Source organism: Lissotriton vulgaris, chromosome 1_1 (genome assembly GCF_964263255.1).
Source record: "Lissotriton vulgaris chromosome 1_1, aLisVul1.2, whole genome shotgun sequence".
Classification (NCBI taxonomy): Eukaryota; Metazoa; Chordata; class Amphibia; order Caudata; family Salamandridae; genus Lissotriton; species Lissotriton vulgaris.
The window spans coordinates 1,631,881,372-1,631,893,518 of record NC_141685.1 but is presented as its reverse complement, the minus strand read 5'-3'; the positions used below and the strand labels follow the sequence as shown (position 1 = coordinate 1,631,893,518).

The 12,147-nt window shown below is 50.2% G+C and overlaps 1 protein-coding gene across 1 annotated transcript in view; it reads right to left on the bottom strand.

Annotated features, from left to right (window-relative positions):
- The window catches only part of LOC147750954 (coiled-coil domain-containing protein 136-like), a 195,191-nt gene extending 192,176 nt beyond the window's left edge, over nucleotides 1-3,015 (bottom strand). The window contains exon 1 of the mRNA XM_086918859.1: nucleotides 2,956-3,015. Coding sequence (XP_086774985.1) covers nucleotides 2,956-2,986 — 31 coding nt within the window. The 5' untranslated portion in view covers nucleotides 2,987-3,015. The remainder of the gene's footprint in view (nucleotides 1-2,955) is intronic.
- Between the last annotated feature and the right edge of the window lie 9,132 nt (nucleotides 3,016-12,147).

Below are 12,147 nucleotides of genomic sequence, written 5' to 3'. Positions count from 1 at the left end.
GCCACGCAACTACGCAACGCCACGCAACTACGCAACGCCACGCAACTACGCAACGCCACTCAACTACGCAACGCCACGCAACTACGCAACGCCACGCAACTACGCAACGCCACTCACACATGCAACGCCACGCAACTACGCAACGCCACGCAACTACGCAACGCCACGCAACTACGCAACGCCACGCAACTACGCAACGCCACGCAACGACGCAACGCCACGCAACAACGCAACGCCACGCAACAACGCAACGCCACGCAACAACGCAACGCCACGCAACAACGCAACGCCACTCAACTACGCAACGCCACTCAACTACGCAACGCCACTCAACTACGCAACGCCACTCAACTACGCAACGCCACGCAACTACGCAACGCCACGCAACTACGCAACGCCACGCAACTACGCAACGCCACTCAACTACGCAACGCCACGCAACTACGCAACGCCACTCAACTACACAACGCCACGCAACTACGCAACGCCACGCAACTACGCAACGCCACGCAACTACGCAACGCCACGCAACTACGCAACGCCACGCAACTACGCAACGCCACGCAACAACGCAACGCCACGCAACAACGCAACGCCACTCAACGCCACTCAACTACGCAACGCCACTCAACTACGCAACGCCACTCAACTACGCCACGCCACTCAACTACGCCACGCCACTCAACTACGCAACGTCGCGCAACTACGCAACGCCACTCACACATGCAACGCCACTCACACATGCAACGCCACTCACACATGCAACGCCACTCACACATGCAACGCCACTCACACATGCAACGCCACGCAACTACGCAACGCCGCGCAACTACGCAACGCCGCGCAACTACGCAACGCCGCGCAACTACGCAACGCCGCGCAACTACGCAACGCCGCGCAACTACGCAACGCCGCGCAACTACGCAACGCCGCACAACTACGCAACGCCACGCAACTACGCAACGCCACGCAACTACGCAACGCCACGCAACTACACGCAACGCCGCTCAACTACGCAACGCCGCTCAACTACGCAACGCCATGCAACTACGCAACGCCACGCAACTACGCAACGCCACGCAACTACGCAACGCCACTCAACTACGCAACGCCACTCAACTACGCAACGCCACTCAACTACGCAACGCCACTCAACTACGCAACGCCACTCAACTACGCACACACGCAACGCCACTCACACACGCAACGCCACTCACACACGCAACGCCACTCACACACGCAACGCCACTCACACACTCAACGCCACTCACACACGCAACGCCACTCACACACGCAACGCCACTCACACACGCAACGCCACTCACACACGCAACGCCACTCACACACACAACGCCACTCACACACACAACGCCACTCACACACACAACGCCACTCACACACACAACGCCACTCACACACGAAAAACCACTCACGTTGCCAATAGGTCTCGCAGTACGACAGTTGGAGCCATTACAATTGCAAATAACAATGCCTTTCACTTTGGTTATCATTTTAAATACATAAAGGGCTTTGTCATTTACAAAACCAATAGCTCCAACTTTCCTACTGCGAGACCTATTGGCAACGCCAGTGCTTGTTACCTTAAAGGCCCTCTGTGGATCACGAGGCTGTTGCTGCAGCAGAGCGCCACCTTGTGGGGCGGTGCTGCTGACACCGCCTGGTCCGAGCAGAGGGGCGGCAGTAAATTAATTTAGTATAATAATGCAGATGTTTTCCCCGTGTGTGGGAGGTGATGGGGGAGGGGGCTTGATGGCTAATTTTAAGGAGTTCGCCTATCAATATTTCTCGACCTTGTGTGTCTTCTGTAAAGAGCACAGAAATTAAAGGAATGGAATAGAATAGCGGTCAGGCGGGTCACGTGGTACCAGATATGGAGAGGTCAGAGGCTTATCATAACATGGCTGCAGGTGCAGGGCCGAGGTAGGAGTCTCGAGGCAGGCGGAAGGAACCGAAAGGGGCGACTGGGAGAAAAAAGTGAAGGAGAAACGGGTCGAGAAAAATAGTGAAAAAAACATGAATGAAAGCGAGAAGGAGACGAGGAACTGAAAGATAAAGAGATAGTAGAGGGATGGAGAGAAAGAAAGAGCGAAAGTCTGCAAGAGTGTTAGGGGTCGGTAGAGTGCCGGCAACGGGTAGAATGGAAGGCGAAACAAGGGCAAGGAAAGACAGGGAAAGGGCGAAGACGCAAGTATTTGCAAACATTTATATAGTAGCGCTACTAAGTAGCGAGAGCGTAAGAGAGAATCAAAGGGAAGAAACAGATAGAAGAATGTAGAGTTAGAGAGGATGAGAAAAATCAATAGCAGGTGAGCTGGAGAGAGATAATGAAAGAGAAAGGAAAGAGGAGAGGGGAGAGGGTAGAGAGAGAAACGACCGAACGAATCGGTTGGAAAGAGCGGGAGACAGCGAACTAGCGAGAGATGAGAGAGGGAAATGTCATTGAAGAGAGAGAGAATGAAGAAGAAAGGAGAGAAAGAGTGAGACATAAGAGAACGACACAAAAGGAACTAAAGATGGAAGAGAACGGAAACGAAAGAGAGGGACGGGGCAGAAAGGCAGAGAGTGAGTAAGAAAGGATAGAACTGAGAAACAAGAAGAGAGACCGGGCACGTGTGTGTGTGGGGGGGGGGGGGGGGGGCGGGGGGTCATCATGGGGTAGAGACAGACCAACGGAGATCAATTAAAAAGGAGACGAGTGGAAATGATAAAGGAAAGAGAATAATTACAATTATAGCTTGTTCGAGCAACAGCAACATCTGCCTAATATGTTCTGCTGCATTTTTGCTGCTTTCAGAATATGAAACACCTGAATGCATGTGTAGATGGAGACGTGCTGTTGGGGGCGATGGGGTGTTAATTGTAGGGGGGTTACGGAGGGAGGCGGGAAGGGACAGCGAGGCGGGATAAGACGCAGACGCCTGCAGCATTACTGACCTGCCATGTCCTGCGCCGTGCTGCCCTCCATGGTCACTGTGGCAGGCCGGCCGCCATTGAGAGCGGGTGCAGGTGGGAGGGGGTCCAGGGTGAAGGGAGAGGTAATCACTGGCGCCTGCCGCCAGAGCCGCCGCTCCCCCTCCCAGCGCCCTCGCAGACGCAGCCAGTGATGCTGCCAGGGAGGGGGCGGCGGGGGCTCAGCTGGGACACTGCGGGAGAGGAGTCTGAGGAGAGCGCAAGGCCGGGGTACGCGGGGGGGGGGGGGGGGGGAACGTACACCCAGAGGGTGGCGAGGTGAGCGCCCACAGGTGCTCCTGGCCTTTGCGCAGACGGTGGAACATCGACATTTATCAACACACGGGCAGGCGCAGTGACGTATGCAAACACGTTTATTTTGAATACTTAAGCACACACGTGTACGTGCATTCATGTATACTCACGCACACATATCAACATATGTACAGATATGCACAGAAACACACGCACACACATTAGATATGTGTGTGGATATATGCATGTATGTATATAAAATCATGGAGTAAGACATAGACTATATACACGCAAACACATATATACTGATACGTGCAGGTGTACACAAATCAGGATACTCCCGCCTAGTAAATCGCCAGACCATCCCCAGACACACTGTATGTCGCTCACTTATGACAAGAATCTGTAGACAACATTCCAGGGTAAAATGCGACACAGCCACACACAAGGGGATGCGCAATTGCAGAAGCCTTACAAACTACACATTATGATTAGACACAATCCTCGATATCAGGGTGGGTCTGGATACCGTCTCCAGCAAGATTCAGCCACACTCGCCTCATCGCCTCAGCGTCAATCCAAGCTCCCAGCTCGCCACAACTAGCAACCACGCTCTCCCTACGCTGACCACCAGAGCAGACGGAGCGGACTCCAAACCCCAGCGTCAGAGGATCCTGGTGACCACCAAGAAGATGCAGTGGCCAGTCCTTACAAGGGATCTTAGAGGCCAGTGGCATCTATCTACTGCATCTCTAGACAAGGACTCACCTGTCATCAATACCCTGGGCTCTCAGCAGGCCGGGCTGAGATGGGCTTATGGGTTGACCCTATTCAGGAGAAAGACCCAGGCACCCCAGTGCTGCTATGGTCAGGAAGCACAACGTGTCTGCAGGAAAGCTCCAAGGCCTTGGTCTCTGGAGGGCCCATGAACTCATGGGCCTCCCCTGCTGTGCTTGCTTAGAGGGGAAGGCTCTGTGCTCTGGAATGAACTGAAGGCATTTGAATAGTAACCCCATTGCCTTATTCCAGAATAGGGCCACATCACATTATCCTGGAGTAAGGTGGTCTGCTGACCTCACTATAATGTTCAAGAAAGGAGGGATTTCAGATGTTGTACTCAAACCCCCATTGGACTTCTAAGAAAACCCTCCAGTTGTCCTTGTGGATGAGGATGGTGGAGTCAGTCATACCTGACAGAGCTTCTAGGCTGCTTAAGCACTGCGATTTTTTGACTTTTTATTGTGTTTTTTGTATCTGGTTACCTTACTTTTCGCGCCGATCTGCACAAGCACTTTTGTCACATCTTGCACATTTGGAGCAACCTTCAGTAAAATGTACATAGACAGCTTCATGTACTTTTGCCATAATACATGCTGTTTGCAGTAATTGTCTGCCCTGGTTGTGTTTTCTTTTCTTTTCTTCAGTTTTTCCTTCTTATGCAGAGTAATGCTTCTGATTTACCTGTAAGAAATACTGACATTACCAAATTTACTCTGTTACCCACAGGACTATTTTGTTGACTCTACTAAACGATACACAGGTCCTGAGGTTCACTGGGTCACCCCATCAGATTGTAATGGCATGGGAACATCTGGACAAGTAAGGCTGTTCCAATTTCGACCTACTGCCAGGAAGACAAACATATACCTCAACCTTACAGATATGCTAGCATCCTGGGTGAGATTCTCCAGCAGAGGTCGTCAATCTGGGGGGCGCATGAATGTGTTCCCTGGTGGGCACACATGAGTTTGCCATTATCTGTAAATGAAAATAGCATGGAAGCTCGACTGGTGCGTTTTAAGACTGTCTGTATTTACATACATCAGTTATAAGTGCATAAAAATAGTGTGGTGATTGCTATAGACTCTAAAGCATCCTTTACATTTGCTGATTAACCCCATTTGCACACATTTATATTTCTTTCAGGCAGCAGGCACCATGGTGAGAAGGATTTTAAAAAAATGTACCTTTCTCTCCCTCTTTTCTCTCCCTCTTTTTGCTTCGCAGCAAGAAGCCACTCCTCCTGCCCACAGTGAGTGGCCACTAGACCCCAGTTAGTGCTGTCAAGTGTCCTTGACTTGATTTGATTAGATCAATATTTGTAAAGCGCGAAGAATGCCCAAAGGCGTCTTGGCACTGGTGTCTGTACTTCCGGGATCACTAAAAGCATAACCAGTCCAAGACTTTAGCAGGGGAAGAGAAAAGGCAAGTTTTAAATGTTTTCTAAAACTCATCACGTTCGATTGAGACCCTATTTACAGCTGCATTTGATTCCACAGAAAAGCTGTGGTATGCACACAAATTCTGCCACCCGAGGGGGGTTTGCAGATCTTGGGGACTTGCATGGCCTTAGCAAAAGCTGATCGCAAACATCTTCTGGGAGTGTACCATAAAATTTTTCCCTTCAGATAGACTGGGCCCATTCCATGCAGGGCTTTATGTGCCATACAGACTGCTTCGAATTTTACTCTGATCTTAAGAGGCAACAAATGAATTTTCTTGAGCCCTTTGGTGGCAGATTCATATTTCCTAATGTTTTTCAAAAGACGGACTGCAGCAAACTGCAATCTCTGGAGCTTTTTAGCAGACTTACCCACAGATGCATCAACAACCCATTTTGCGATTCCTTAATAGCGAAAAATACCGATTCGCTATTAAGGAATAGCAAAATGGAATGCATCAAGAAATCACTTAAAAAATAGCGATTTCTTAGAATTCCTTAATTGCGACTCGCAAATTGCGAGTCGCAATTAAGGAATACCTCCCCATTCATTCCTAAGGGCCTCTAGGCCCATAGGAATGAATGGGAAGATAATCTCATTTTGCGAATCGCAATTAGCGATCCGCATATTGAGATTGCGATTTCAAGGGTTCAGCGGTGTTCAAAGGACACCCTGTTGCACCCCTGAAATTGATCTGTGCACATATGTTACGCACACACATGCCCTTAGGGCATGTGTGTGCGCAACATCAAACTTTGAAAAATGCACTTTAGTGCATTTTTCAAAGTTTTTGCAAATTACCATGAAGTTGTACTTCATGGTAATTTGCATGCCCTATTTGCGAATTCGCTATTTTTAAAACTTTCATGCATTGCATTTAAGGAATCTCAATTTGAGATTCCTTGAATGAAAATAATCGCAATGTAGCGATTTCTCGGAGGAGGAGCTACGCGAGCATCCGAGATGGCCACGTGAGCACAGAGCTCCCCGGACCCTCACCACTCTTCGCAACTTATCCTGACAACATCCTGAATTATTGGACGGATTATTGAAGAGGTCCCTTGGCTGATTTCATAACTCTTTTCAAATTTTAATTCGGACTCGGGGAACCGAAATTACATCGACTCGAACTTTTGAGGCCCACCCTGCGGCAAGCCGGGGACTTGGCGAATTGTGGGGCCGGGACGGAGTTGAATAACAACGGCAGAGGGGTCTTCCCCAGTAGCCCTACTCCAACTTTCGGTTTAGTTTCTGGGACCTGGCATGGTCTGATTGCGAGAAGGTTCCGCTTGCTCGGGGATCTGTCCAGCCTCTGTTCAGTGTGATTGAGACTTTATCATCTACGCAGTTGGGTCAAGTTGGGTCTCTTCCTTGGCCACACAAGCCAGTTTTTGTGGACTGTTGGTGACTTGCCCGCAGGCGGACATTTTCACTAGGTCTCACGGGCCCCTCCGGGGCGCATCTTCCAGCATGGCAGCCAGGGGCGAAGCCGAGAAACGGAAGACTAAGACGCCCCTTCGTGGGGGACCGGTCCAATCCAACAGTATGGACCGGTACACTCAATCCAAAGGATCCCCTGGAGTCACCAGCCATACCCCGGAGGACGCCAAGGAGGACTCAACCGCCCCTACTGATCCGTCCCTGCAGGACATCATGGGCGCCATTACCAACATGAAGGAGACCATCGGCCAACAGTATGAGGTTCTGGCTCATAAAATTGACACGGTTGCATCGATGTCACCCTGATTAGAGCCGACCTGTCTAAGACCAACGAGAAGGTGAAATCGTTGGATCTGAAGACTTCTAGTCTCACGGCCGATATGTCGGAACTTCAGACCGAACTTGGTAATTTGAAATCAGCTAATGATCTTATGTCTCATCGGCTGGAGGATTTTGAGAATAGGGCAAGACGCAATAACATCCGCGTCATAGGTGTTCCGGAAAACCCTGAGACTCACTCGACGGATCTCCTGGTGGAAGATCTTGTCCTGAACCATCTTGCCCCTTCTGGACTGAGCAAGTTCTTCGCAGTGGAGCGCGCCCATCGCGTTCCGGGTGGAAAGCCTAAACCGGGCGAACCTCCGAGGCCTATCATCGCCAAACTTTTTCATTTCAGGGACCGTGATGCTATCCTGCAGGCGTCGAGGGTGAGCGGCCCGGTGAAATTCGAGAATTCCACAGTTAACTTTTACCCGGACTTTACTCAGCTCGTCCAGAGGCAAAGGATGGGCTTTCAGGGTGTAAAGCGACGTCTTCGGGATTTAGGATTGAAGTACGCGATGCTTTTCCCTACCAGGCTTCGTGTGGAGTACGAGGAACGGACATTCTTTTTTGACCGCCCGGAGAATGTGAGTGACTGGCTGGATTCCCTGCCTGGACGGAATGACCAGACTGAGCACCCTGGTGGTGCCGAGGGTTGTGAGCCTGTACAGAAATGATGCTTCGGCCCCTGATCACCGAATACTAGACATTGTTCAACTGGGTTCTATTCCTTTTGTATGCACATGTTTCACTGCTGTTCCCTTCAGGGTGGCGGAGGGGTCGGGCCTCTTACTCCTCCAGGGTCTTTTTGTAGAGTGGGAAATGTTAGGGCGACAGGCACACTGCATGTTGGGGTGGCTTTTTAGTCTACTGCAGGGGTGCAGGGAGGGGGCAGTTGTAACGGGTGTTGGTTGGGGGGTGGGAAGGGGTGTTTGTGAGTTTGTTTTTCTTTATCAAGGCAACGTATTGGTTTCTTCTATATTTCGAGTGTTCTGCTCTTGGTGGGTGGCTCCTGCATCACTTGTTGGGATGGGGGGTAGTGGGTTGAGGTTAATATCTTGGAATGTCAATGGATTGGGTGATCGCATAAAATGGGGGGTGGTACTGCAGTATCTGCGTCGCTTGTCTCCTGATGTGGTACTTTTGCAGGAGACGCATCTGGTGGGAAATATGTGTCATGCCATGAATAGGTGGGGTTATCGCCTGGTCACACACTCTGGGTTCACTACTGGTTCTAAAGGGGTGGGTATTCTGGTCCGGTCCTCTCTCCCTCTGGAGATTGATGATGTAATCCTCGATGACAGAGGGCGTTACGCCGCCCTCACTGGTAGGTGGGAGGGTAAGAAAGAGAGCGAATCGTGTGGTCCCTGTGATTCAGACTTTGGATGGTGAGTGTGTGACTGACCCAAGTGAGATTGTGGAGTGTTTTGCAGATTATTTTCGTGCTGTGTACTCCCCGGTGTCTGATAGAGATGAGGAAGACTCTCATTCATTGCTGCGTGATATTGCGCTGCCCTGCCTATCCGAGGAGGACCGAGAGTGCATGGAGGCTCCGTTGTCTGCAGATGAGATTGCGATCGCAATTCGTTCTCTCCGTTCGGGCAAGGCTATGGGCCCGAACGGCTTGCCTATTGAGCTGTACAAACTACGCCCTGATAAAGTCGCACCATATCTTCGCGATATGTTCATGGAGTCACGTGACCTTGGCACCCTCCCTTGTGATCAGCGTTTGGCAACGATCGTGGTAATTCCTAAGGAGGGCAGGCCTCGGGATCGCTGCGCATTGTACAGGCCCATCTCCCTGTTGAACGCTGAGCCTAAAGTTCTAGCCAAAGTTCTCGCCAATCGCCTGCTTACAGTGATTTGTGACCTTATCCATCCGGATCAATCCGGCTTTATCCCACATCGGAACACCGCTCTCAACTTGCGGCGCCTACATGGCGTTCTCGCGAGGGCGGGGTCTCTTCTGGAGCCGGCCATCTTGGCTTCCTTGGACGCCACGATGGCCTTTGACACAATAGAATGGCCTTATCTCTGGGCCGCCCTCGCGAAATTTGGCTTTGGTTCGGAATTTATCGGGTGGGTGAAACTTTTATATAGGGAACTGCTGGCTCAGGTGGTTGTCAACGGTCGAGTGTCCAAGTCCTTCACTCTTGGGAGAGGTACGAGACAGGGGTGCCCGCTGTCCCCCCTGCTCTTTGCTCTTGCTTTAGAGCCTCTTGCAGCCTGGCTCCAATGGGAGCCGTCGATAAAGGGCATTCAGTGGGCCCCCGATTTTGAGGACAGAATCTCGCTGTATGCCGACGATATTCTCTTGTACCTTACCTCCCCTCATAAATCCCTTAACGTCTTGTTTGACGTTCTCACCTCGTTCGGCAAGAATTCTGGATTGGTCATAAATTGGTCTAAGTCTTGTGTATATGTCATTTCGGGCGGTCTCCCTCCATTACCAAGTAGATTTCCCATTCAGGTCTCCCAATCCGTCTTCAAATATTTGGGGATCTTTATATCGCTAGATCCAGCGGCCCGCTATGAGCACAATCTTCTTCCCCCTCTCCGTAGGTTAAAACTAGACGTGGTTCGGTGGCGTAGATTGCCGTTGTCGCCGCTAGGCCGCGCCGCGCTCTTTAAAATGATGTCTCTACCTTGGTTTTTATACGCACTCCAGAATTATTTTGACATCATTCCGGCAAGTTACTTTCGGGAGGTGGAAGGCCTACAGAGGCGGCTCGTTTGGGACGGCGCGCACGAATTGCTCTTGCTAAGCTAACTCTCCCCTGGTATGACGGGGCATGGCGCTTCCGGATATTAGGCGGTAGTATTGGGCCTCCAAACTGTTATGTTATGTTATGTTATGTTATGTTATGTTAAATCAGTCTTTTATAGCGCACCGCTACCCCAAAGGAGTGTCCCGGCGCTTTTATTGACAGCCAGAAACAGACAAAACACAACACAGTGAAATAGAAACAGAGCAGTAAGAATAAAAACAGACCCAGCAATAGAAAAAAAAACTGTCCGCAATCAATCACGCAATGTATGCACCCAGCCCAAATCCGGATTTCGAGATGGACAAGCATCAGTTGCCGGGTGGTAACCACAACGGGGCGCACTACTCTCGGGCAGCGGGGAGGAATCTAACGGGACCCACTAAAATTGCTGTGCGTGTGTGGAATGATGCAAATGCGGCCCTGGGATGGAACGACCGATTGACACGAGCGACCCCTGTGTATGCATCGGAAAGATTGGGATGCCTCTGGACAACGAAAGGTTTTGAGAAATGGGATATGATTGGTATAAGCAGAGTGGGTGACCTTTGGGTGAATGGTGCGGTTAAGACCTTTGAGGTACTTCAGAATGAGTATGAGCTGAGTGATAGAGAGTTTTTCAGATACGCACAGGTCCGCCATGCCTTGACATCGGTCATCGCTGCCGACGCTAATGTTCCCGAGTCCTCCCCACTTGAGGACCGTATACTCGATGGCCATCTGCCCGATAGTATGATCTCATTAATATACGAGAAGTTAATCAACAATCGGGCAGATCTCTTCCTGCGTCTCAGGGAGGCCTGGACTGGAGACGGGTTGGAGCTGGATGATGAAGACTGACAGTCAGCACTGTCTTCCCCGAAAGAGGTAGCCATTCCCGCCCGTCTCCGTCTCGTCCAACTTAAAATTCTTCATCGGGTGTATGTTACCGGTCCTCGTTTGGTTGCCATGGGCTTCTCCTCGGATGGGTTATGTAAGCGCGGATGTGGTTTGAGTGCTACTTTCCTACATATCATTTGGGAATGCCGGGAGGTGGCTGCGTATTAGACTCGGGTGCATGCTGTAATGGAGTGTGTCACCCGGGTTGCTCTGCTGCCTGAGGCTCGGAGATGATTATTGAATGTGTGGGAGCCGAATGATTACAACGTTGCTCAGGCCCGGTAGGCGGCCCTTGGGAACACGATCGCAAAGAGAGATATTGCGCAGCTGTGGGGTTCCCAACGGCCCCCCACCGTGTCAGTATGGAAGGAGAATAGGGACTGGTGTATGTTTAGGGAGAAGACTGTGTATTTGGCTAGGGGCAAGCCTAGGGCGTGGAATAGAATCTGGGGCCAATGGAACGCCTATCGAGGAAACATCTGTACACCCCCGTTTGAGGAAAATCCGGACATTTCTTTATCCCCCTGATCCGACATTCCCGGAATAATCTACTGTCTTTCCTGATTTTTTTTTACTTCCCCACTGACTCCCCCCGACCATCTCCATTGCTTATCTAGTTATTCATCTTGTATTGAGGGTCCCCCCGTTGGAGCACGACTTCGTCCATAATGCTTCCTGCCTTGAGATTTGTTTATTTTTCCTTTCTGTTCTTTTCTAAAAAAAACAAAAATAACTATATCCTGACTCCATCCTGTGTTGCTGAGAATTATATCCTGTGTTTTTGCCGGACCTCTAGGGGAGCGGCCGCACCTTTGTGATATTCAATGATTGCTTGTCTGTGCTCTAACGGCCGGCCCCTGTGGTTGTAGGCTCATACTTGTAACCATATTTGAATTGCACAATAAAGTTAAAAAAAAAAAAACATTTGCGATTTCTCAATTTGCGATTTTTGCATTTGGGATGATGCATCCCAAATGCAAAAGTACCGGTCGCAAAGGGGCTGATTCTGAGAATTTGCCCCTTTGCGAGCGGATTTTTGTTTGATTCATCTAGCTGCAAGTTGCATACCTAAATAGATGGTGTCACAATAGTCTATCCGAGAAAGCACTAAACAAACAGCCACTATTGTCTGAAGATCCTTAGAAATGAATGACAGAATTTTTTTTTGTTTGTTTTTTCAAGAGACAGAATCAAGAGGAGATCAGCTGATTTATCTGGTCTTTGAATGCCAATTTGGAATCAAAGATCACACCTAGATTTTTTACTTTGGTGACTGGAGTGGGAAAAGGACCAAG